This window comes from Saccostrea echinata, unplaced genomic scaffold, assembly GCF_033153115.1.
Source record: "Saccostrea echinata isolate AGI-Se365-2 ecotype Australia unplaced genomic scaffold, CSIRO_AGI_Sech_v1 ptg000009l, whole genome shotgun sequence".
Classification (NCBI taxonomy): Eukaryota; Metazoa; Mollusca; class Bivalvia; order Ostreida; family Ostreidae; genus Saccostrea; species Saccostrea echinata.
Genome location: NW_026889758.1, coordinates 7210001 through 7237972, shown reverse-complemented (window position 1 = coordinate 7237972; position 27972 = coordinate 7210001). Strand labels below are relative to the sequence as shown.

At 34.3% G+C, this 27972-nt stretch overlaps 2 protein-coding genes across 4 annotated transcripts in view; one reads left to right on the top strand and one right to left on the bottom strand.

The window, feature by feature from the left end:
• Positions 1-40: 40 nt before the first annotated feature.
• LOC133183240 (sterile alpha motif domain-containing protein 15-like) lies at positions 41-6616 on the top strand. The gene is made up of 3 exons (XM_061318189.1): positions 41-178; positions 632-730; positions 6224-6616. The coding sequence occupies exons 1-3, from the start codon at positions 44-46 to the stop codon at positions 6422-6424; spliced, it is 435 nt and encodes a 144-aa protein (XP_061174173.1). The 5' UTR covers positions 41-43; the 3' UTR covers positions 6425-6616.
• An 11048-nt stretch (positions 6617-17664) lies between these two features.
• LOC133181705 (serine/threonine-protein kinase D3-like) overlaps positions 17665-27972 on the bottom strand; it is a 56854-nt gene continuing 46546 nt past the window's right edge. For 2 of the 3 annotated variants that reach the window (XM_061316263.1, XM_061316265.1), the window contains 11 exons: positions 27745-27794; positions 27298-27318; positions 26630-26702; positions 26189-26295; positions 25737-25898; positions 25454-25552; positions 24272-24356; positions 23945-24020; positions 23588-23694; positions 21587-21672; positions 17665-21084 (listed from right to left, as the gene is read on the bottom strand). In XM_061316263.1, coding sequence (XP_061172247.1) covers positions 20878-21084; positions 21587-21672; positions 23588-23694; positions 23945-24020; positions 24272-24356; positions 25454-25552; positions 25737-25898; positions 26189-26295; positions 26630-26702; positions 27298-27318; positions 27745-27794 — 1073 coding nt within the window. In that variant the 3' untranslated portion in view covers positions 17665-20877. The remainder of the gene's footprint in view (positions 21085-21586; positions 21673-23587; positions 23695-23944; positions 24021-24271; positions 24357-25453; positions 25553-25736; positions 25899-26188; positions 26296-26629; positions 26703-27297; positions 27319-27744; positions 27795-27972) is intronic. The other variant, XM_061316264.1, reaches the window with a different exon arrangement.

Here is a 27972-nt window from a genome sequence, read left to right as displayed (position 1 = left end):
TGACGTAACATTATTTATTTAATTGTGAGTCAAATGATAAATCATGTCTCGCCAGGGTATACGATGTTTGTCTAGAGCAGAGGCCGCTGATATTCGTAGCAACATCCCTATTGCTGTTTACTGGTCAGATGTTGACGTAGCAAATTGGATAGAAGAAAACGGTTTTCCTCAATACAAGGTATCACCGTCCATGTTGCCAAAACATGAAACAATTTGAAAATATTCGTAAATATGCGATTCATTGTCAAACAAAGGACGTGATATTTACTATCAATATTTTAAGCGAAAAATATAGAATAACACACAATTAAAACATACGCGCTCCCCATCTAATTTCGTTAATGAGGAAACAGTAAGTACATGTATATATACACTCTATGTACATGTAGTTGATTTTATAGTACAGAGGGGTAAACTTGTATATATACTTCAGTATCATTTCTTCATTTACGAAATTAGATAGGGAGCACATAAGGATAAAAACTTTCGTTACGAAATGTATTTCATAAGCATTGCACATATATATATATATATATATATATATATATATATATATATATATATATATATATATATATATATATATATATATATATATATATATATATATATATATATATTTCATTTTCAGCGATGTTTCTTGGAAAATTTCATAACAGGGAGAAAACTGATCGCCATTGACGCTTCATCCTTGCCAAAAATGGGAATTCACGATTTTGAGCATATCAAGGTGCGTTTTATTTTCAATATCAGTTGTTGTTGTTGTTGTTGTTGTTTGTTTGTTGTTGTTGTTGTTTTTTTGTTTGTTTTTTTTTTACATTGAACAATTATTTTAAATAATGGGTAAATCCTTTAGGAGAACAGCTGTCGGTTTTGTGCATTTGTATGGTATGGATCAAGTTTTATAAAATGCATTTGTCTGGTATGGATAAAAGAATTCCACTTCTGGGGAGGGAAGTGCATCAAAAGAGAACAATGATAAAAATACTATAAACATCAAGAATCAGAGAAACAGACGAACGAAAATTAAACAAACAACCTCTCCCTTACTCAAATCAAGGCAATATTGACTGGTCTATATATTTATATGTCATGCCTGTTTAGAATTAATTCAAACTTTTATAACTCATGTAGAAATTACACATATTATATGTTTTTGAAGGAAAATTACGAAAACCTATTAGGATCAATCTATGGAGAGAAAAAAAATAAAAGGCGTCATAACGCCTTTGAAAAGGCGTGATAACGCGAAAAAAGGCGTTATAACGCATTTGGAAACGGCGTAATAACGCGAAAAATGCGTAATAACGCGAAAAAAAGGCGTTGTTGCGCTTTTCCAAAAAGCGTTTTTACGCCTTTCAAAAAGGCGTTATAACGCCTTTTATTTTCAATATATGACTTATAACTTAGCCCACTGAAATCTTACCCTCGGGACATGAATTTCATAATTAAATATAGGGCTAATTTCTCAAAAAGTAAATTAAACATATTGTAATTAGATTTCCAGGAAAAAAGATTTTTAAATGTGTAATATATTTTCAATGTTAAACCAGCTAAGTCCTTCACTGATGCCAGACTCCTCTACCAAGGATCATGGATTTCACGAATTTGGTTGAAGGTTAATTGCTCATTATACCCATGAAAATAGTTTGCCTGCTTTTTTCCAAGAGGAGAGAAAAATATTTTCAAATTTGACATGCATTTTTAATACATGGCCAGCAAATCCCTAAACTGCATCTATCTATATCCTGGATTTTCAGGCGTAGTGTTGACTTCTCTTAATACGCATGCGAACAGTTGTATGCGAGAAGTGCAGGAATATAGAGAGTAAGTTTAAATATTGCATAAATAAAGAGGCTTTAATTCAATCTTTCATATATTTATTAATATAAAATAACGCCTTTCCATATTTGGATATAAAGCCTTTTCAAATAGGCCGGTAGTACGAGTGTGAGTGAAGGGGGGGGGGGGCTCCCCCACCCCACTTTTTGGGAGAATAGTCTTGTTATAGTTTAAATAAAAAAATTATTTATTGGCTGCTTGGTCCCTGAACATTTTGTTGCAGTATGGTTAAACTCTGGCACATTTATTGCATTTAAAGAAAGTTTTACGGAAAAGTTAGGAAAAGATCCCCCTCGAGTTTAGGCAGTTTTCGGGAGGGGGTGGGTGGGTTTTTTGTTTCTCGGTTTTTTGTTTTGAGAGGCTGCCCCTCCCCCCTCTTTCAAAAACACGGGTCTGTCAAAAGCGTAATAATGGCTCTTCAAAAGGCATAATAACGCCTTTTGAGAAAGCGTAATAACACCTTTTGAAAAAGCGTAAAAACGCTTTTTAAAAGGCGTATGAACGCCTTTTGGAAAGGCATAATAACGCATTTTGGAAAGGCGTAATAACGCTTTTTGGAAAGGCGAAATAACGCTTTTTGAAAGGAGTAATAACGCCTTTTAAATTTTTTTCCATAGATTCATTCTTATAGGCTTTCCTAGAAAATATATAATAGAATACGCACAAATAGAATTAAAAGGGTAACTTTTTGAAGGGGGTGGGGTCGGGGTGATTCTTAAATATACCACTTTTGCAGTAGAATAGGACATTTTATTGCCTGCCTGATGTCATGAGCATCAGGCAGGTTTCCATGTTACGAAACTGTGGAATGAAAACTAGCCAGCTAAATTCTGTGCAAGCAGATTTACATCGAAATTGTTACTTGCGTTTTAACAAAAAAGGTGTGTTTGTGAAACACTGATGCCCCTGTTTGGCAGCTCAAGGCCAAGGATTAAGTTTTTCATATGTAGGTCAAACGCCACGGTCAAGAGTACAACAATGTTGGTACCCAAAGAAATGTCTTGTCACACGGAATACGCAGGTGAAATATCAAAGACCCAGCGCCAACCATTCAAAAAATGGCAAAGGTTAAAGTTTTTTCTAAAGTAAGTCATTCTCCAAGATCAAGGTCATGAGATAAAAAATATTGGTACCAATGGAAAGGTTTTGTCACAAGGAATATATTAGTGAACTATGAAAGCCCTACCGCCAAACATTCATAAGTTCTAACCAAAAGTAAAGTTTTTGTCAAATGTAGGTCAAACTCAAAGGCCAAGGTCATGAGGTTTAAAATATTAGTACCCCAAGAAAGGTCTTGTCACAAGAAATGCGCATGTGATATTTGAAAATCCTAGTACAAACTGTTCAAAATTTATGGCTAAGCTAAAGTTTTTTAATAGCAGGTTTAACTTCAAGGTTAAGGTCAAACAGTAAGAAATGTTACTCAAAGAAAGATCTGGCAACATGAAATACACATGTGAAATATAAAAGCCCGAGCACCAACCTTTAATTGTTATGGCTTTGGTAAAATTTTGCAAAGACATACTACAGGGTCATGATGAAGAGGCCAAATATGTTGGTATCCAAAGAAAGGATCATCTCATAAGAGATATGTAAGTGAAATATGAAAACCCTGGCACCAATAGCTCAAAAGTTATGGCTAAAGGTAATTTTTTTTTTCAAATATAAGTCAAACTCAAAGGCCAAGGTCATAAGGTTAAAATATTGGTACCCCAAAAAAGTTCTGGTAGCATGAAATACACATGTGAAATATTAAAGCCCTAGCGCCAACCTTTCAAAAATTATCGCCAAGGTTAGAGTTGGTAAAGTTTTTGCAAAAAGTAGGTCATACTCCAAGGTCAAGAGGCAAAATGTGTTCTACTCAAAGGAAAGGTCTTGTCACGAGAAATACATAAGTGAAATATGAAAGCCCTAGCATCAATCGCTCAAAAGTTATGGCCAAGGGTAAAATGTTTTCAAATGTAGGTCATACTCAAACGTCAAGGAGATAAAAATGTTGGTACCCAAAGAAAGGCCTCGTCACAAGAAATAAACATGTGACATATGAAAAGTCTAGCAACAACCTTCAAAAATTATAGCCAAGGTTAAAGTTTTTCAAAAGCAGGTTAAACTCCAAAGTCAAAGTCAAGGTAAAACAGTCAAAAATATTGGTACCCAAAGAAAGGACTGGCCACGTATAATACACATGTTAAATATAAAGCCCTAGAACTAACAATTCAAAAGTTATGACCAAGGTTAAAGTTTCGTAAAATTTTGCAAAAATAGGTTTAACTCCAAAGTCAAGCTAAAGAGGTCACATATGTTGGTACCAAGAAGGTGGTCATGTCACAAGGAATAAACGTGTAAAATATATCGCTAGCCCAAACCATTCAAAAGTTATGGGCGAGCTTTTTATTTTTATTTATTTTTTTGGGGGGGGGGAGGGATAAATTAAAAGACAAAAAGACAGATAGACGGAAAGACAGACCAAAAAATATAGGCCCCTGAATCTTCGATTATGGGGGCATTAAAAAGTTATGGGAAAAAAATTTTCAAATTACTGATGCAAATTTTTATTCCATGCAATTGCTACAAATATGAAGATAAGGCCCGTAGAACGCGGGGCCGGGGGGGGGGGCTGCTCCCTCCCACTTTTTCTGAGGATAGCACTTTGTGCTATAGTAAATTTACAATCATATGCTGTTTTTTTTCGGTTGCTGTACGGTCGAGCACTAAAGAGGTATCAAAAGGTAAGGAAATGGACCCCTCCCCCCTCCCCCCAGGCACACACACACGAAATAATATTTTCGAGTTACGACAGTTTTTTCCTTTATTTTTTAACACTCGTCAGATTTTTATGTCAGTTTTTTAGAGGGGGGGGGGGGTAAGTTGGCCCCCGCTTTTAAATCCGTTGCTATGGGCCTGGGGATGTCCGTGAAATCTTTTTTTCTATTTTTCTTTACTACTGGACATTCTTTACTTTTATGAAATGGGGGGACACAGTCATTTATCTTGGAATGTTCTATTGAATGGGCGTGATGGCTTCCATGCATAAAACATGAAAAAAAAAGGTGATGATAACGAGCAGTGATCGATCCCATAAAAACGTCAAACAATTCAAATCTGTGAACAGGGCATAAACACGGACCCCTGCAAATTCCAGAGGTAGGATCAGGTGCCTAGGAGGAATAAGCATCCCCTGTTCTAAAAAGCGTCTTTTGTCTATAAATTTTTGATTTATTTTAAGCCCCACTTTCCGGAAGGCACATCCTTCTACTTGGCTATAAGCTTATCTATCCACTCTTCTGTCCGTCTATTGGTTTTTTCAGATGTTTTCTTTGACATAAACTTTGACATACTAGATTTTAGTCCGAAATATCTAACGTTTTCCAGGCGTTTTTTACGATTTTGATATTTTACGTGACTTATTCCGAAATATCTAACGTTTTCCAGGCGTTTTTTACGATTTTGATATTTTACGTGACTTATTCCGAAATATCTGACGTTTTCCATGCGTTTTTCACGATGTTGATATATATTTTACGTGCCAGGATAACGTCAGAACCGGAACTTGTCAGAAACTAGATTTGAGAATGTAGGTTATGATTGAGTTTCATGTGGTTTGATCCTTTTGTTTTCAGAGTAATGAACTTTTAATGGCTAAAAATCAACGAAACTGTTTTTGTTTTATTTTGTTTGTTGTTGTTTTTTTTTAAATTTATTTTATGGTTAGACTTTAAAAGGTGCTAAACTAAGATCTTACAGAGTGGTGTATGTAGTAAAGTTATAGCAAACAAAGTTGAAATTCAAGGAATTTTGACTTATAGTTTACAAAGTTACTATGTAGGATCCGCTAATAGTTGGATAGATTTTTTTAAAAATAATTTCTTTTTTATTAAACTTTAAGGTATTGGATCAAGATTTGGTATACTTCTGCGAATATCATAGCATCATATCGTTTCAGTTTCCTATGAATTCTGTTATTATTCGGAAATGCTTTTTTTAAAGGTAGAGACTGCTTTTTATGGTTCTAGCTATTTTTCAGATGCATGATGTCTTTCATGCTTCAAAATAAAACATATCTGGTATAAACATTAAAGTTCATTGACCCTCTGATAAGATTAAATGACTAATTTCAGTCAAAGGGTCATTTCTGTCAAACTTTGCCCCGCAATGTATGCTGAAATTGTGTATAATTTTTATCATAAATTTGATTTCTTTTTGAAAAACATTGGCTTATACGAATAAAGAGACAGACGAAGAACCTTGATTTCATTATACCACTGCTGTCTGTTTTAATCTGAGAGAGAAATTCCTGTATCCGGTCGGTCTTCTTCGTAAGATTTGTTTGGGATATTATTGCCCCAACAATGCTCTAAAAATGCTCTTTTTTTTATTTTAGCAAATCACGGCGTTGGTCCGGGATTTGTTGGGAATCCCTAAGTACCTCATCAAGAGGGAGGTTCAGATGAGGGACCCACGGATAGCATACTTGGAGTTGAAGCGCCGGACGGGGAGGGAAATGGACAGCACCACCTTCAATATCTTCCTGTTTGACAACAGACACTTCTTTCCACAGAAGAGAAAATCATTCTCGCATTAATGGATCCCTTTGTCCGTTTTTAAGTCTATTAACATTTTTACTGGTTGCAATGGTGTAAGATTTTTTTTCTTTTTGGTGTCAATTTTTTTTTACAATTTCGATTGGTATGCTTGAGACATTTATTTGTCGGAAAAAGTTGCAAAAATTATACTAGATTCATGTATACATAATAAAATAAATCATTTAACAAATTTCTTGCCGTTTTGTTGGAGGAAAAAGACACAAAGACAAATAATTGGTAAGATGTGCTTTTAATCCAAATAATTATGCATGTAATATAATCATCCATGGTCAGTTGTTTTTGATCCGCTCCTCTCTCCAATTATTCCCTCAGTACTCGAGCAGATCAGAAACGCTAGCCGGAATTATGAAATTCAAGTATCTACATTTAATTAAGAGTGAGGGCACTAGAATAGACGTAGAGAAAGTGATAGACGTGAAGATAAAAAGAACAGTGGAAATTCCATAAACGTATATAACGTTATAAACAGTATAAACGTTCATCCATGGAATTTGATTATCTTTGTAAAGGAAAAAGAACAACCAAAAACAAATTAAGTCTAAAAACTGGTGATACATGTATATGTTATTGGAATAATTTGCACACAGTTTTGATTTCACATGTGACGTGGTTAGTTTACAAAATTCCAAATCTTTACAACAGAAAAAAAAAAATGAAATTCAAAACACCGTTTACATTAAAAATCAGCTAGCTCATCTATTTCATTTCCAAGTCTGGCTTCACACTATACATGTACAAGGGTTGTGCTGCTAAATCATACACTTTGCACATAACTAAAAAAATAATGACCGCATTATCCTGATTTTTTCTCTCTCACTTATTATGTATTAATGATTTTAGATTATTCACTATAAATTTCAATCCAATATCTCGTCAAATAATAAAGTGACGAAGGAAAAAATGTGTATCTTTTGGTCATCCGGTGCAATGAATTCAGAATCAACGCGTTCTTGGACAAGGTCGCAAAATTTTCTCCAACATACACCATTTTTTTGGATGGCAATATAAACACATTTTAAAAAGCCAAACTGAATTTAAACTCCTAATAAATGGCACCAAAGCTAGTTTATACATGTATCATTCCAATCCCTATGATAAAATTCACTGGAAAGTGGCCTTAACAAAGCTAACCCTATCCGCTATTTTCGACGGTCAACGTCGACTACTTGTCGAACGGCCGTAACAAGCTTTCTATCTATGTAATGTATTTAGCGGGGGTGCGGTTTCTAGCAGTTCAGTGTTTGTTAACCAATTATTTAGAAACTGTTAATATTTTTTTCTGTCTTATGCGTACTCTTTATTATCGATATTTGGTGCCATTCAAAGTTGAACACAGCATTCTATGGCATTTCTTTGCGCTGCATCGTATTGGTAGACTTTTCCATTTTAAAGGTCAATAATTTCATAAAATGTGATATTAAATATAGAAAATCTACAGTCATATATGGATTATTTTTTATAAGTTCAGACTAACTAAAATTAAAAAGATCCTTCTATTTGTTTTATTACTTTATATAAAGATAGGACTTTCCTGCATATTACACAATTTAAATCAATCGCGTTTCAAACATATCAGAAATTTAAAACAATAAGCAATTTATTTACCGACTCCTCATTTAAATATCAGACACAGTTTAAAGTCAATTTAACTATAGAAACGTGGTGTCATTCAAGTTCAAAATCGGTGAAAATTTAATTGAACGTACATAACAAATATCATGTTCATATACACTCAATCTCGTATTTTTATTTTTTAACTCAGACACGCCATATATAGCTTTAATGCCATTTTGATTTTCTCGCAACTCAAGGAAATGCACGAAATGTTTGTCACTTTTGAAATTTAGATTTTAAAAAAAAATGTGCCATTCGTCACGTGAGCATATACCATGTGTCATGGAAAATCTCACATTTTCTGTATTGTTTGTTTACCAATCATATTTTATATAATTGTTGGGAATTAATGGTCAAAAACATGGTGAAAATTTTATTGAAATACGATACGTCGTATATGCTAGGTACTTAGTCTACGATTTAGTGGGACAACCCTCGTAAATCACTTGCAAAACAACTGAATGCTTTTAAATACGAATGTTTACTATAAATGCATAATTTGTAAAGAAGTATAATATCTCACCGGTGCTTGGGGATGGGACCTGTCTCCCCAATTCTATACCCCAAGAGCTGTTAAATTTAGAAACCTTTTTTTATAAATTAGTTCTCTATGACATACACACGGAATACTTCAAAAAAATACTTGAAAAAAAAAATCTTAAACAACCCTTTTCTAAAATTCACACAGACTGAAAATACTAAATAATTCTTTTTTGTACCAGTCTGTGTTTTTATAAAAGGGTAGTCCCCAAGCACCTGTTTATTACCCCCTTTAGCTTGATAAATTCTGAATTTCTTCGGTCTTCTCATGCAACCACACAGTATTATCGCGGAGATTTTCCAACAAAATAAAGATATTAACAACAAAAAATGACTTCTGAACAAAATACTAGTACATCACACTACAACGACGGATCCTCGGAAAATTCCGACTATACACTACCAGCTGCAACCATCTCCGAACCCACCCAATCGGTGGAGAGTTCCACAAACGTCTTACAGTTCTCACTTTCGAATGCCTTTAAATGTCATTCTACAAATAAACAAAATAAAAAAGTTTTACTACTGTAAAAATAGCATATAAGCGAAACTTAATTTCGATTTTTGAAAATCAACGATGTAACTTGTTATTGGCAGCTATAGCCCAAATACCTGTCGATCGAAATGTAAAATAGAAGGTGCACAATGGCACTATGTAATAAAGATTCTGTGAAAGTTTCATTAAATTTTATTCAATGGTACAAGAGGAGTTGAAGATAAGAGATGGGTACCCACACGCAATAACAGACGGATTGACAGACGCACGCACACCAATCACTATATATAAATCTGCTTTTCAAGCGGAGTTTATGAAAATCTTCATCTACTTCACGGTTATGTTGATTTAAGCTTAATAAATCCATAATGTTTAAACAAAACGTAAATTCCTCAAACTGCATAACCCCCCCCCCCCCCCAATAAAGGGGAAAACCAAAACAGATAAATACCCCCCCCCCCCCCCCTCAATAAAGTAAAACAGAAGTCTCCGATGAGGTTGTGGCTCTACTGCTTTGTAATTTTAATTAAAGAAGAAAGTAACATCTGGTCTTGAAACTTAGTAGCTAGGGCAACACCTATAAATTTAAAGAATTATGCTTCTTGGTTGTTCTGACTATTTGTGTGCCAATTTTTATTGAAATCAGATTTAGACTGTAGGAGGCATCGCAGTGTGAAAGAAGGTCACAGGAATCTATACGTACTGAACATGGCAACACAATTCGTTGCAAAAACCTATCAATAGAATTTTTGAAGTGAAGTCTTGAAATCTTATTGCATACCAAATTTTTATTTAAATCGGATTTTAAACAAGCGGCCCAAGGGCCTTAACGGTCACCTGAGTATAATACAACAATTTAGAGGATCCATAGAGTATAAAATGAACTGAAAAGTGAAGCTTTGTTGTCCAAAAGCAAGAAAAATAGGATGATCAGGATCAACAAACTAATTAGTCTAACATTCAGTAACAGTTCATAAATTAGGTTCTAACCTGTTCCCCATTTATCACCATCACCATACAGTATATTAACAAACTATCAGTCTTCTATACTATTTTAATCCTTTGTTGAAATCTCTTATATTGGCCTCTCTTGGTCTTTGATGAACATTTTTAAACATTTAATAAGACAAATTATTTTTGTCTCATTTTTATTTATCTATTACTTAAAAGTCTAACTAATCATTAAAACTATGAAAGTACTTTTTGTATTATACAATAAAAATTCTTGGGGAATAAAGGGGAATAACTCCTCTCAGAAGAATACAAATTAATAGAGCCCTTGCCAGGACCAGAACACTTGACCAAATGGTCCAGATGTTCAAAAATCTGGTAAAAAATACCCTTCCTTATTAAAACATTTACTCTTTTTGCCTCTGATATTCCCAGGTGCAGAGAAAAATTTTAAAGAAATAATGCATTTTTACTACAGATTCACTATTTTATCAATAGAGCCCCCTCCCCACCGAGAAACACCAGAGCCTCTGAACCTGGGACCAGAAGTTTGCTCATTATAAGTGATCACTTTGTTTATCTGCTTAACACTAAGGAGCAGACAGGATAATTAAATAGAACTAATGCATTTTCACTATGTTATCAAGAGCCCCACCCTTACGCCAACACACCTGACCAAGGGCTCATGCAATTCACTACTCTGGAAGAAGCACTCTTGCTCATCATAACTATACACATAGCTTCTTTGCTTTTTAACCAGAAGCAGAAAGGAATATTTTCAAAGAAATTTTGCTTTTTCACTATATAATCAATAGAGCCCCCCCCTTTCACCAGAGCCCTTGACCCTGGGGCCATGAAATTCACAATTTTGGAAGAAGCATCCTTGCATATCATAACAATGTACTTAGTTTGTTTAAATAATACCCAGGGGCAGAGAAGAAGATTTTCAAAGAAATAAATCACCTTCACTATAGGATCTATATAGCCCCGCCCTAGCACCAGAACCTCTGTCCCTGGGGCCATGAATTTCACAATTTTGGAAGAGGCACCCTTGCTTATCATAACAATGTACTTAGTTTGTTTAAATAATACCCAGGAGCAGAGAAGATGATTTTCAAAGAAATAATGCATTTTCACTAAATAATCAATAGAGCCCCGTCCTAACACCAGAACCCCTGGGGGCCATGAAATTCACAATTTTAGATAAGGCACTCTTCATAACTATGTACCTAGGAGCAGAGAAGAAGATTTTCAAAGAAATAATGCATTTTCACTATATGATCTATATAGCCCCACCCTAGCACCAGAACCCCTGACCCTGGGGCCATGAACTTCACAATTTTGGTAGAGGGCTCAATGCTTATTACAATCATGCCAACAGTTTGACTGGTTGATGTCCAGGAGTAAAGAAGAAGATTTTTTAAGGTTGCATTAATTTTGGTGGTTTTAGCCCCACCCCTCAGGCCCCAGGGGGGCAGGGACCATGAAATTCACAAATTTTGTCCCCCTTCACACATAGATGCCATATGCTAAAATGGGCTGAAATTGGTTCAGCAGTTTCAGAGAAGCTGAAAATGTTCAAATATTAACACACGACGACGGACAAAAACAGATAGCAATACATCACCTGAGTGACTCAGATGAACTAATAAAATTTTTAAAAAGTTATTATAACTAATTAATTGAGATTTTAAGTAAAATCCTGTTAGTTTGACAGGTATGTGTCCAGGAGTAAAGAAGAAGATTTTTTATGATTGCATTAATTTTGGTGGTTTTAGCCCATCCCTCAGGCCCCAGGGGGGCAGGGACCATGAAATTCAAAATTTTTGTTCCCTTTCACACATAGATGCTATATGCCAAAATTGGTTGAAATTGGTTGAGCGGTTTCAGAGAAGAAGCTGAAAATGTTCAAATGTTAACGCACATCGCACGACGCACGTTGCACAACGACGGACAAAAACAGATAGCAATAGGTCACCTGAGTGACTCAGGTGACCTAAAAATGTAAAAAACAAGAGGCCCATGGCTAACCTGAACACATTGGCTACGAAAAAGCAGAAATCAGTTCAGTATTGAAAAGTTCATGGGGGGAGGAGGGGGGCAAAACTTGAATTTATACAACCTCAGGATGCTTCCATATCGCTATTACTAATCATGGCTTTGCTGTTCTTGAGCAGAGGAATTTTACAGATTTTTTCTATGTACATGCATTCCCATGTACAACTCCGATCTCTCATTGTGGCCCCACAATACCCAGCCTTAATTTGAACAAATTTGAATCTACACTACCTGACGATGCTTCTATAATAATATGAATAATCATGGTTTTGCTGTTCTTGAGCAGAAGATTTTTTCAAGATGATTCCAATAAATTCCTATGTAAAAATTTGACCCACTGTTGTACCCCCCCCCCCCCTTTTTATCCCCGGGAGACATAATCTGAACAAACTTGATTCTACAATACCTATTGCTTCTGTATGAATATGACTAATATACCTGACTTAGTTAATCTTGAGAAGAAGATTTTTAAAGATATTTCTTATATATTCCTTTGTAAAATTTTGACCTACTGTTATGGCCCTGCCCTACCCCCAGGGGTCATGATTTGAACAAACTTGAATTTACACTATCTGAGGATACTTCTATATTAATATGACTAACATTGGCTAAGCTGTTCTTGAGAAGACAATTTTTAAAGATATTCCCTATCGTGTATAGATTCGACACCCTGTTGTGGCCCTGCCCTACCCCCAGGGGTCATGATTAAACAAATTTGAATCAACACTACCTGAGGATACTTCTATAATAATATGACTAATCATAGCTTTGCTGATCTCGAGAAGATTTTTAAAAGACATTTCCTATATATTCCTATGTAAACTTCAACCCCCTCTTGTGGCCCTGCCCTACCCAGGGGGTTATGATATGAACAAATTTGAATCTAGAGTATGTACCCTGGTAATGAAGTTTTCACATAAGTTTCACCTTTTCTTACCCAGTGGTTCCCGAAAAGATTTTTAAAAATATGCTACAAAATTTTCACAAATTTTAAACTATCTCCCCTTGAAAGAGGATGTTACACTTTCTGTGAAAAAACTTAAAATCCACTTCACCCAAGAATGCTTTGTTGCAAGTTTGGTTGAAACTGGACCAGTGGTTCTTGAGAAGAGGTAAAAAATGTGAAAAGTTTAAAGATGCGGCGCCGGATGCTCTTTGATCATAGAAGCTCGCTTGAGCCTTTCGCTCAGGTGAGCTAAAGTGATTTTAATAAATTTCATTTTTAAATCAATATCTGAAAAAAGAATTTTAATAAGTCTATAAATCAGAGGGGTGCTAGGAGGAGTAGCATTGTGAAAGAAATTTCTATTTTTTATAACCATGGCCAAGTAAAAATCCAATACATTGAATCAAGTATCTTTGTACATGTATAGTCTTCTTGTGTACCAGGTTTTATTGAAAGGAACCAAAACTTAGGGAAGAATATTGTTTGGAAAAATTTATTTACAGACAAACAGAACAATGGACATACTTCTGTCTTAGTCTTTGACAAGCAGAGCTAAGTACAAACAAATCTTCATAAATTTTCTAGATGTAATCCCAGCACAAGCCCCAGATGCATTTTCTTCCCTTTTTCCCATTGGATTATCTGCAGAAAGCAGTGTTTCAGCATTAAGAATGTAAAAGAGCAAGAGCCACTTAGGGCCTTTTTTGATCCTGACAATTTCTGAAAAATCGAAACTGTTAAGTTTTGATTGAAAATGCAGTATTTATAACTTGGGGCCTTGGTGACCGTGTATCTTTTAAACATGATGTAATTTTCCCTCTAGTCAATGCATTATGACGTCATAAAATCCATCATTTTTCCCATTTCCTGTAAATTCCCTTAAAAATGGCCAAAGTATGAGGTATTTTTTCAATACTTCATATAGAGCACAACCTCTGATCCAAAATATGCAATAACATAATGAAAGATCTGTTTCTGAAGATCACAAAACATGTTTTACTTTTTGGATCATGGGCTGTGCTCACACTTTAATTCTTTGCTGAAGGTAGTCAAATCCGCATGTTTTCAGCAAAATTCGAGAACACTGCATTTTCTCAAAGCCTGATTTCCAATACCTGTACTCTCAAAAAGAAGTTTTGTTACAAGAAATGAAAGCACTAAGTCTCTGCTTTATTTTGATATATGAAATGGGACAGAGGGTGATAGTCAATTAATTGATATAAGGACAGGGCCATTTTATGCATAAAATGAACCTAGCTCTTTGATCCCCTATTATCCCCCCCACCTGGGGATACTTACATTTTATTATGACTAATCATGGCTCTGCTATTCTTGAGAAGATTTTAAATATTTAAAAAATATATTCCCATGTAATCTTTGATCCCTTTTTATGGCCCCAGGCTAAACTGGGGTGGGGGTGGGGGGTTGAATTACATGTAATCTGAATCTACACCACCTAGGCATGCTTACATATCAATATGAATAAGCATGGCCCTGCTGTTCTTCAGATTTTTAAATTCTATCCCCATGAAAATATTTATACCCTACTGTCGCTACATCTTACCCCTAGGGACCAACAATTTTTAATATCATTCTTTCATGTAAATTAGTTGAATCTGATTCATCGAGAAACATTTGTTATACAAGAGGCCCATGGGCCACATCGCTCACCTGAGCACTGTGGCAAGGAAAAAAGCAGAAATAAGTTCAGTTTTAAAAAGTATAAATGCATAAGTGGCCCTGACCTACCCCTAAAAAGGAGGGGGGTATGATTTGAACAAACTTGAATTAACATTAAGGATGCTTACACATTTCTTTGCCGAACTGTGGCTTTTCTCCTATAAGTTTGAACTTTCATTGTGGTCCCATCCTATCCCCAGGGGAGCAGGATTTGAACAAATCTGAATCTACACTACTTGAGGATACTCCATATAACTAATCATCGCTCTGCTGTTCTTGAGAAGAAGATTTTAAAAAAAAAATCCTATGTATTCCTATAAATAGCTTTGCTTGATCATTGTGGCCCCACCACCCAGGGTCATGACTTGAACAAACTGGAATCTACATTACCTGAGGATGCTTCCAAATAGATAATGACAAATCATGGCTTTGCTGTTCATGAGAAGATTTTTCCTATATATTCCTATGTAAAACTTTGCTCGTCCACCCTACCCTCTGGGGTCATGTTTTAAACAAACTGGAATCTACACTACCTGAGTATGCTACCATATAAATATGACCAAACATAGCTTTGTTGTTCTTGAGAACATGATTTTTAAAGATTTTTCTTATATATTCCTATGTATAACCTTGCTCGTCCATTGTGGCCCCACCCTACCCCCAGAGGTCATGATTTGAACAAACTGGAATCTACACTACCTGAGGATGCTACCATATAAATATGACGGTCACCAATCATGTCTTTGATGTTCTTGAGAAGAAGATTGTTAAAAAATTCCTATGTATTCCTATGTATAACTTTGCTCCTCCATTGTGCCCCCCCCCCCACCCCCCGGGTCATGATTTGAACAAATCTGAATCTACACTACCTGAGGATATTATCATATAAATATGACCAATCATGTCTTTTATGTTCTTGAGAAAAAGATTTTTAAAAAAAAATTCCTATGTATAACTTTGCTCGTCCACTGTGGCCCCACCCTACCCTTGGGGGGTCATGATTTGAACAAACCTGAATCTACACTACCTGAGGATGCTACCATATAAATATGACCAATCATGGCTTTGCTGTTCTTGAGAAGATTTTTAAAGATTTTTCCTATATATTCCTATGTAAAAATTTGCTTGTCAATTGTGGCCCCACCCTACCCCCGGGGGTCATGATTTGAACAAAACTGAATCTACACTACCTAAGGATGATTCCACATAAGTTTCATCTTTCCTGACCTGGTGGTTGTTGAGAAGATTTTTAAAAGATGCCAGTAATTTTCCACTAATTTGTAATTATCTCCCCTTGAAAGAGGGTGTGGCCCTTCATTTGAACAAACTTGAATCCCCTCCACCCAAGGATACTCTGTACCAAGTTTGGTTGAAATTGGTCCAGTGTTTCTGGAGAAGAAGATGATATTGTGAAAAGTTTACAATGACGCCGATAATGACGACGACAGACAATGGACAAATTTCGATCAGAAAAGCTCACTTGAGCCTTCGGCTCAGGTGAGCTAAAAACAATATTACCCGCTGAATAATGAAGCCACACCCTCCAGCAATGCAAAAGTCGAGGACAAATGATATTCCAAAAAACAATGACTGTGCAGAATTTATGCGCGCAATGTTCACTGTAGCATGTATTTGTATAAAACATTCAGTATAATATAATATATACTGCATGTAGTTAAGTGTAAAAAAATTTTCACCCCTCAAAAACCATTGTCAACCTCAGTTGCGCCTCAGTTGACAATGGTTTTTGAGGGGTGAAAATTTTCAATGTTACACTCAAATACATGCAGTATTTATATAATGTACAGGTATGCTTATATGGATGCTTTTATTTGATTTTTTCTTTTCTGCCCCATTAATTCTTGAGAACAAAATTTTAAAAATGTCCAAACTTTACATTTTTTTTTTAAAATTATTTCCCCTTGAAAGAGGATGTGACCCTTCAATGGAATAAATCTGAATGAAATGTAAAGAATTAACAAAAAGAAACATGCTTAAAAATCCATGAAACAATGCAAATTGTGAGCAGAGCAAACACCAACTTCTGAAAATATCAGAGATGGGTTAAGTTCCCTTGAAGGACACATTTTCCCGTCAACTGGTCACACCCACCATGTGATCTTCTTTGTCATGATTGGGAAAAAACAGAGCTTAGTGTGAAAAAAAAGCCTAACAATTTGTATGAAAGACATCAGTCAACTTTTGACCTAACAGACTGTTTTTACAAACAAGGTCATTGTATTGTGGCAGGTTTGGTTGAAATTTGGCCAGTAGCTCTACAGAAGACATATACTAATATACAAAATTTACAGATATAAGATAGCTAGACAGACAGACAAAAGACAATGGGTGACCAGAAAAACTTGCTTATGTTTATAGTTCACAAGAGCCTTACAAAAAGAGATAAATGGAATGCAGTTTTTAGTCATTGGTTATTTTTATGTCATAATTCCCATGTCCTTTTTATATACAAATATTTTGAACGACATTTATACATAGTTGTGAATAATGCTGACTGAATAAAATTTCATTGACTTAATAATAAAGTAGTGTACTTATCTAACATAAGCCAATGCATTGAAAGGAATATGTTCTTATCAAAGCTATATAACGAGTTGGCATATTTCAGGAAAAAAACTTTTGCAAAACATATATTATGAAATATATCACCGCTATAAAATGGCAGATTTCAATAAAAATAAAGATGAAGTTACTTCTGCTTGTGATTCTTAAGATTCTATGAAAGAGAGAGACTTGATTAATTTAATAATATCAAAGGGCTCCATAATGGCAATCCACCAAAAGGATTTACCAATGGACATTCAACACAGAGCAATGTGTTGTTTAGATGGGCACAGTTATTCTGCCTTGACTTGATTTCATCGTTAGGCCTATAGATAATAAACTTTTCCTGAGAAGACACAAGTCGTATGTTCACCTATTACCATCTTTATTGAACAGATCTGTCATAACACATTCAATATATCTCCAGAGTACTCAATATAACATAACTACAGTTATAATATTATTGCATAAGTTAGTCTCACACCCTGAGGTGTATTACATGTAATACAATTGTAATAAAACATTGTAAAATGCTAGTAGAGTGTAATAAGTACTCCTTAAATGTAAACACTTTAGTATAACATTTTTGTGAAAGAATGTAAACAGAATCTGTCTTATGAGTCCGACATCATTTCTTAAAATGATGAAATGAGACAATACTTTGATTTTTTTTTGGTCAGTTATGATAACATTACAAACCATTGTAGGGTTTTCATTGTCCAAGTCCTGCCCAGGGTTTTAAATACTACACACTACTGTAAGAGACCTAACTATCTAATACTATCTCCTTTATTCTGCACCACTTATAAGCACTACTTAACAGATTCACTTGTTGAGTTTTATAGTCAGCTGTAAAGCTTCATCTATTCTGAGATTCAGTGTGGACAGTAAGAGATAAAATAGTTGTATATATGGTGAAATCAAAATGAAATGGGATAATTCAATTTAAAAAAGTTTTGATTTTTAAATGTTCTCTTACAAAATTGAATTATATATAAAATGGTATCAACTTTTGGATAACTTATCTTGTTTGGATCAAATATTCCCCATTATAAAATTAATACTTCAAAAATCTTACACAATAATGAAAGGCAAAAAGAAAACTAATGTGCCTTTGAAATGATAAACAAGTATAGAAATATATTGACTTATGCACAAGCTACATATAAATTTTCAGAAAATCTTTGCACCCCATTTCACTTTGATAATGAATGTGTGACGATGAATTACAATGGCTGCCAAATTCATACACATCTGATTATTACAAGATTAAAGGGAAGAAATTCTACTTTCCATTCAAATACACTATGCTTTCTATGCTTTAGTGCATTTCTATGACACAATAAGATTTCCATAAATATGCAAGACCTCATATGGGCAATATAATAATATGATGCAAATGCAGAATCTTATTAATGCATTACGTACAGTGTGTGAATGTAGCTTAATTTTGCAATAATTTTATTTGCACACCGTTAAAAATTGATAGTGATTGGTGAAAATACACTGACTAAGGACTAGAAACACACATTAACCATTGTCTTAAACAGGTTTAAAAGCTTTCAATTTGTCATTTGCAGTCTCACATCTACAAAAACTACAAGAAAGCATCCTATAGAACTTTCTTTTGTTTTTGCCTACTTGAGACACAACTGATGAGGTATGATGTCTGTTTGTGAAACAGTTCAGGAATACATGTAGTCTAAATGTGCTCATCATAAACAAAAATCTCCTTGACTATGTGTTTGGTTCAATAATAAAAAGTAGATTTCTGCTTCTACACTTTATATCAGTCAGTACGTCAGACTTTGAATGTACTTGTTATTGTGAAGAGGTTATTAAGAAACAATGTAGACCTCTGTAGATGATGGATCATGGAATTGATACAAATATGCTGTTTGCAAGAAACACTTCATCGTAAATAAATAACCCTACTTTTTCTCGCTGGGTTGATTCACAAAATGTATTAATCTATCATATATCTAATGGAAGAATATCCCCAACACATTCATTATTAGCTTTGATTATAAAATGAACATAAGACTAATATGTTGTGCTTTTTCTTCCCAAGCTGCAAGTTGTTTACATTTTAATCACTTTATCATACATCTCTAACACAGGCAAATATCCCATTTGATTCACATACATACAGTTTTTTTTTTAAAATACCTTACTGCTTAGGAAAAAAATTTTAAATCAATATTTTTCTTCAAACTTGCCATTTCAGGTGAATTTGACTTCTACTTTAATGAAGCCCAGAATCAATTCAACAATTCCAATTGAAATGAAATGGTAGCCTTTACATTCTGCATTAACTTCTACATCAGAGGAAGACTAAATACTGAGATATTTAATACTCTTCTAAGAAGGAGCCATGTGACTTTCATGTGATTCATTAGTTTTTGTTCTCAAAGTTTCCATTCATGAATCATGTGATATTTACCGGTGACCTGTGGAGATTTCTTAAGAGTACACAAAAATGTCAATATCAAAAAATATATCAAAAGAAATATGTCCAGGCAATAGGTGCTCACTAATTGGTCCACTGTTATAGCATAATCAATGTTCTAAGGGACAAGGCTTTGATAGAATAAGTGATACTTAACTCAAATTGATACCAGTACATGTATCCACCAGATTACAAGATGTGACCAAACTTGAAAGAGAGTTAAAAACAATTCTAGAATTTTGTTTCATCAATCACATTTGCTATTTACTATAACTGCATTGCTTGTTGTCATTTAAGGGGGTGGGTTGCTAGCTATTTATAAATGAGAAAGTTGCCTGGACATTATGGCATTTACAACAATGACAAAAATGGAAGAACAGTCATGTAAAATCGTCATGCAGAGGGATGAGGCATGCTAGCCACTCGGACTCCACCTGATGTCGGTGGGGCAGTACTAAGACACATCAGAGGTTCTCTGTGGCCAGCACCCACTATAATGAAAGCATTTTGATGTAAAATGGTATTTACAATAAATGAAAAATATATCACATAATCTTGTAGTATACAAAACAGATCCTGACCCTTTTGGCCCTCTTTGAATTTTTATTTACCTGGAAGCCTGCCATTGTAAGGTGGGCGCCAGAGACGAAGGCCATATACTGGACACCGTGAATCGTAAACAACAATAAAAATGTATAACAATAGAAAGTGCCCATAACAATGTGAGTGCATGACAATAGAAAAACAACAAGTTTGATTGTTGGTTATAAATTAGCCCTTGATCTTACACTTTTTATAAAACACAGGACAACATGCAAAACCACAATAATTATTCTTGTATATGAACTCTTTGCCCTTGCACTGCAGGGATTTTTCAAAAATAAAAAATTAGCATATTACAATCAAAAAGACATAAACTTCCATCAAAAGCAAAATATATCTACTAAGAAAAATCCAATAAAGTTTGCACATCTAAGAATAAGAGATGAAAGACAAAAGTATGTTTTCAAAAAAGATTTTTCTTCCCCAAGTAACTGATAACAATAGAAACAGAGGATATCTTGTAACATGAAGCTGACAACATTTGGTCCAATTAGAAGACAAATACTGATAAATACAGTACAACACCGACTCAGGAACTGGCATTGATTGTGCGTTCACTGCGGGACTTGCCCAGTTTGTAAGTTTCGTTCACACCTTTCATGCCAATGTCCTGCCATCTTGCCAGGTTTTTCTCCTTGCGGAATTGTTCCCATCTCTCATCGTCAGATTCATGGGACAGAAAACGCTGACCTACATTCTCCTCCAGCTGTCGAAGGTCACACCAGGTTTGGTAATCCTGGTAAACAGAACAATAAAGCTAGCATTATTCACGGAAATGAGCAATTTCTGCATTTCATGGTTATAACACTAAAAAATGAAACTATATTATTTTGGTACAACATTTCACATCTTAACTCTTTGAAAACACAACAATATATCTTTAAAATAAATTACCTATCACCATTTTCAAATTGGAACAGAAATAATAATCTTTTCTGAGTCAGATGTATTTAACAACTTCAGAATATAAAGGTTATGAATACTAAGAAGAGCATGTCTATAAAAGGCCATTTAAGAAGAAGTGCTACATGATGAAGAAAAATTGTGAAAGCAAAGCTAAAAATTCAGTAACAGAAACTGCAAATAAATAAATAAATTAATAAAAAATAATAAAATAAATTTCCAAATCAAACGAAATATAAATTATTAGAACTGATAATTAAAATTTTAATGGGTAATTTAAAACAAAATTCTTAAAAAGTTAAACACAGAGTAAAGGGAGGTAAGAAGTGAGTCACCTGGAGCCACACGTGAGAGAGAGATTTATCCACTGTGAACCTTTTTCGCATTTTGACTTGTAGTAGGTTACTGATCAAATCGATGGCTGCAAGAAGGCAAGAAATTATCAAATTTTGTTCAAAATTACATACTTCATTTGATTCCATGCCTTATATAACTACAAGACAGAGCCTGTTTCCATTGGATTGAGGGGAGAAACTGAAAATTATTTTTCTAATGACTTGTCAATACTTCATGCAGCATTAATTTTTTCCATGTCTGACATAATGAATCAGTGTGGTCTATGCATCCAATTTGAAATATCAGAAAAGTTGAACATATTTTCATTCTAAATGACAAGCTACTGGTCAGCATCTTTAACATTTTAAGCTTTGATTTCAGAAAAAAATTGTAATAAAAAATGTTTAATACATTAGAATAATGATTAAGGATGGATTAATGCATTCAGATTCAGACATGGAGTATAAAACTATAAAATATATAAATAAAATGGCCTCTGAAGTCTTGTGAATAGCTGTGAAGGTGACACTGTGAAGAGATTATGCTCTGAAACAAGAGGAATAGTTTGTTCACTATTTACATACTTGAACGACATCAGATTTTATGGTTTAGGATGGAGGAGTTTACAAAGTTTTCTTTTCTTGATTAAAATAAACAGTTTCAAGTTTTCCAGTACAAGAATAATGCAAATATCTATTAAGCAAAATTAATAAATTATATTATACAGAAAAGCAAACACTCCCAAACTTGCCACTGCAAATTAAAACCATAAGTTCAGAGTACCGTCTACAATCTACGGATTCAGTACACACTCTATTAAATATGATATTCTGTTAAGATGTGTTAAGACCAGGTATGTGACATGAGATTTATTACACACGTCACTGAACACAGCCCTCTATAGATCCCTCAGTGTACATGCCTTGCAATGATGCATTGACCATATCTTCACTATATTCAGTAACTATAAAAGCTCACACAACTCTTCATCTGATTTTTTTCTTCTCTTTTTTTAATGATACATAATACCAAGATCCTTATACATCAGACAGTACAGTCTGAGTATCACCCAAGGCACTCCAATTCAGTTTTGTTTGGTCCAAGAGTTTTATACTAAAATATACACTGAAGAAAAATTGAATTTAAAATGCTGTATACTCAAGACAACTTGAATCATCAGTAGATGGCATTTCATGTGAGCTTTAATTATCATGGGTAAAATAAGTTTATGAAATTATACTAGATTACATTCCTCATTTGTTTGTAAATTCTGAAGTACAGTAAGCTTTTCAATGCAGTGGTTGCTGTGTATACATGTATACAAAAAGGTGAGAAGTTGGGGTGTGTTCAGTGAAGGTAAAGCAGGTGTACACGTGTTCAGCACACATGTTGATATATGAAGCACCTGCATCAACCATGGATGTCTGAGGACATGATTACAAGAGGGACGCTTTTTATGATTGGTCTGCAACAGCATGTTGATACAGTCTCGGGCTGTAATACAATGGGCAATATTAAGGTATAATGTCATCAAAAATATCTGTAAAGGCTATAGAGATTCATTATAACAAATTAGAATGCACTTTTACCACAATATAAGCGACATAGAATTACATCCATATTACACTGAGAAAAATATTTGAACCATTTTCTGAAGTGTTTATCTGCCTGGTAACTGTTTCATACATGACTGACTATAAAACACACCATGCTTGTAAACACCAAACGAAATGAAATCACTCACACTTTTTTGAAAATCACTTATAAATATGATGTTTTATTCTGTTTTACCAATTGAATCCAGGTGAAATATAAACAGGAAAACCTTTTTTTCTGATCTTCTTCTTTAATTATCCCAAACCCTAGTTAAAGCCTATTGCAGGATTGATTTAAACTAATGGCAGTTTTCCTTCTTTTTTCTTTTTTAACTTACAGGTTTAGTACCTGATATTCTGTTGTATAAGAGATCTAAGTATATTCTACATTAAACACTAGCTTACCCTCCTGAGAGATTTCCTTCCAAGGTGTGGCCGGGTACATAAAGGATGCATTCTGAATCTGGTCACTAATCTCTTCATCTTCGTTGAATGGGAATGTACCACTTAAACTGTAATGATTAAGACATAACCTTTATCAAAATAGTACTCCATGTGTTATTATGCAAGTTAGAAGCAAAAGCATATGCTTACGAGTTTTATATCAACAAAACCTGAATAATGTAATAATGGTATTGGTATGCACGTGAAAAATAACTTATTGTGTATTTCACTGATTACATAGGTCAACCTTTCCAAAATAGCAAGATTTTACTTACCTTTAACTGTTCAAGTTTCCTAAAGAAGGAAGGTATTACTTACCTAACATATATTACAACACCAACAGACCACATATCAAGAGATCGGTTATATCCTTTACTCTTCAGCACCTCAGGGGCTGGAATTTAAAATATAATTCATACAGATGCTGTAATAAACAGACATGTAATCACTGCAGAAAATTGACATAACCCATTAAATAGGGTAATGCTCTTTTTTCTTTTGCACCATTCATCCCCATATAAACAAAGAATGAAAGCATGTTATTGGTTTTCAAAATAATCTATGAATCTGGTCATCATGAACAATTACTAAAGACATTTTGTCTTTGAGTGGTTTTATATAGAAATACAGAGTACTCTGTCTTACCTAGATAAGCTGGGGTACCCACTACAGATCTCCTGAAAGACTTCTCACCAATGATACGAGCAAATCCAAAATCACAAAGCTTTACCTGAAATCAAATAGCACTAAGAAAATAAAGAGCAGGGAGATCATAAAAAAGAGGAGTCTCTACCTAGTAAAAGCAGGGAGATCATATAAATGAGGAGTGTCTACCTAATAAAAGCTGGGAAGTCATAAAAATGAGGAGTCTATACCTAGTAAAAGCTGGAAGATCATATAAATGAGGAGTGTCTACCTAGTAAAAGCTGGGAGGTCATAAAAATGAGGAGTCTCTACCTAGTAAAAGCTTGGAGGTCATAAAAATGAGGAGTCTTTACCTGGTAAAAGCAAGGAGATCATAAAAATGAGGAGTCTCTACCTATTAAAAGCAAGGAGATCATAAAAATGAGGAGTGTCTACCTAGTAAAAGCAAGGAGGCCATAAAAATGAGGAGTCTCTACGTAGTAAAAAACAGGGAGATCATAAAAAATAAGTCTCTACCTTGTAAAAGCAGGGAGTTCATAAAAATGAGGAGTCTCTACCTAGTAAAGGCAGGAAAATCATAAAATGAGGAGTCTATACCTAGTAAAAGCAGGGAGGTCATAAAAATGAGGAGTCTCTACCTAGTAAAAGCAGGGAGGTCATAAAAATAAGGAGTCTATACCTAGTAAAAGCAGGGAGATTATAAAAATGAGGAGTCTCTACGTAGTAAATAATCTTGATTTTCCTGGTCTTATACATTGGACTGATCTCTGGAACCAGAGATAATGGGCTGGATGGCTTCTCCTCAATAATATTATAAGTATGAGGGCCTTCTTTTTATTACAATTGTTAATAAAGTACCAGGTACTTTATTCCTTAGACAATATATCAGTGCTGCTACTGAAGTTTAAAAAAAAACAAAAAACAAAACAAAAGAAAAAACTATCGACTTTGCATGCTGGATTATAATCATTAAAAAATTGGACATAAAAGTAATTTTTGACAAACTTTGTGAAGTGTTACATGTTTTACACTTTCAAAACCTGTATTTATTGATCAAAAGTAGAAATTTAATTAAATTTATTTTTAGCTCAAATCAAATCAGTAATGTTACCTTTTCTTTAAAGAAAATGACTTGCTGAAGAGTAAAAGTAGTCTTTAAGCTGACTAGTTAGGGTAGCTCACCTGGGGGAATGCTGTCTCTGATGATAATAAGACGTTCTCTGGTTTTAAATCACAATGGACAATGTGTTTTGAATGTAAATGCTTTAGTGCCATTAAAATCTGAAAAAGAGAAATTCTGGTTATTATACTAATTGAAATATGTCTTCTTTTTTTTTAATGAATATTAAATGTAATTCAAAATTCCTTGCATAAAAAGCAATCTGTATTAATTCTTTCCTTCAGTACAAAAGCATGCAGCTTCATACCCCCCCCCCCCCCAAACAAAAAGAAAAATTCCTTTTACCTGTGAGATAAGGAACTTGGTGACTCGTTCACTGAGTCGGCCCCTAGGACTGGAGAGAATCATTTCTAACATGTCTCCCTTCTGCTTCTCCATCACCACAAAGATTCTCTCTGGTGTCTCAAACATCTTCTCCAGATTGACCACACCTGGATGGTGCAGATTCTGAAATAAAATGCTCACTATAAAACATCTTCTCCAGATTGACCACACCTAGATGGTGCAGACTCTGAAATTGAATGCTCACTGTAAAACATGCTTTGCTTTCATGTCATTATTCCATGTATTAAAATTAGATGAAAAGAAAACTTCTAACAAAATCATCAGACACTTTCTTTCAAATGTAAATAATAGTAAGTTGCTATCTTAAACTTCACTTTTTTGAAAAATCAAGATGCATTTGGACCCTTATATTGGGAACGGGTGTATACTTGTGTACACTCATTTTTTCCAACCTGTAAAATGGACACTTCATTCTTGAGCTGGGCTTCCTGTTTGGTAGGGAATCGTAACTTGTCTATAACTTTAATGGCTACTTCTCTGTTTGTTTTTCGATGTTTTCCTGTAATGTAATGAAACAGATGGAATGTGCATGAGAAAAATTTGTACTTAAAATATCAGTATGTTTACCACTCTGATAACAGTAGTATTCTGCAACACCTAACAACAGTGAGGGAAATAATTCCTTAACATTTCACAAAAAATCCATATATTGTAGTATAATAAAGAAAAATTTACAACCATGAAGTTTTATCAATGTGCACAGGAAAGAAACTGATGAACTTGTCTTAACATGATAAAAAGTATCTTTATATGGCGCTAAGGCTACTAGCATTGTATAACTATTTATAGCATTTAAAATATGTCTAAGAGAGTGACAAGTCAATTTCCCCTACCTCCGTACACGATTCCAAACTGTCCTGATCCTAGTACATCATCAGGATAGATTTGGTAGAGCTGACTTATGTCCTAAAATATCAAACAGGTCTTCAAATTCCAGGAAAACATTCAACAGTAAAATGATACTGACTTTCGCCACCACATCTTGTAATTTTCATTTTTACAGTAGTGGCAGACAATGACTTAAAAAAATAAGAAGTGGAAAAGAGACAAGATTATAATTTCTACTCCACAGGTTATTACAATTTTCATACAGAAACAATTAAATACAGTCAAACCTCGTTATCTTGAACTCAATGGGACCGAGAAAATTTTGACATATCTGAGGATTTGCGATATCCAGGGTAAAATTCTTAAGGAATAAAGGGTTGGGACTTCAAAATCACATCGACATATCCATGGTATTCGAGATACCGAGGTTCAACTGTATGTGTTATGTTCTATGGTTTTCTCAATACTCAAGCCTATACCTACCTGTGAGTAAAATAAGATTATTATCTCTAATATGGTACAAACATTGGAGAAAACAGGAGATATTTCAAGCTGTTAATTGAAGGAGGAAGTTACTGTACATGGGGGTATTTATTAGTAAGGACAAAGAAATTCATTCTATACACTATGTGATACAAACACTCTCATATACAGGACTATTGAGGACACTTACCGGAATTCTGGACTTATGGATCTGGTCAAAAATGAGCTAAATTTACATGTCATGAAATAATTGTCTCTCCCCCCTCTCTATTTATTTCCTTCTCTCTCTCCCTTTCTTTCTCTTCTTCTCTCTCTCTCCCTCTCTACAAAACTCATGGAATTCACTGGAACTTTGAATTTGCCTCCTCATAAGCAAACTTCTTTATATCCATACAAAGAACATAGTGAAAATTTCTTCTACAGGATTCTTAAAAGATTCTTTAAAACTGAGATTTCCTTATACACGAGTTCTTCATGACGGAGTTTTACTGTACATGTATATATTTATTATAAGCGAGTTCTTCATGACTGAGTTTTACTGTACATGTATATATTTACACACACACTTTACACTACCCTTTTGATTTAATTATTTTATTAGTTTAAGTATCCTCCTATAAATCTGAGACCGGCTGACCTTTTGAACTTGGTCCTCTTCTGAGACATTTCCATTGTCTGTGGTTTGACCTGAATACAATAAAACATACACTGAATCTTACTGTCCACAAAATATCCTACAAAACTATACATTAATAGTACAAAGTCTGGACAACGTCTGATGAAGTTGCTAGATAAAAACAATCTGAGATTCAGAGTGGTCTAATCAACTGTTCATGTGAAATGTCAAATTGTTCAATTAAGTTGC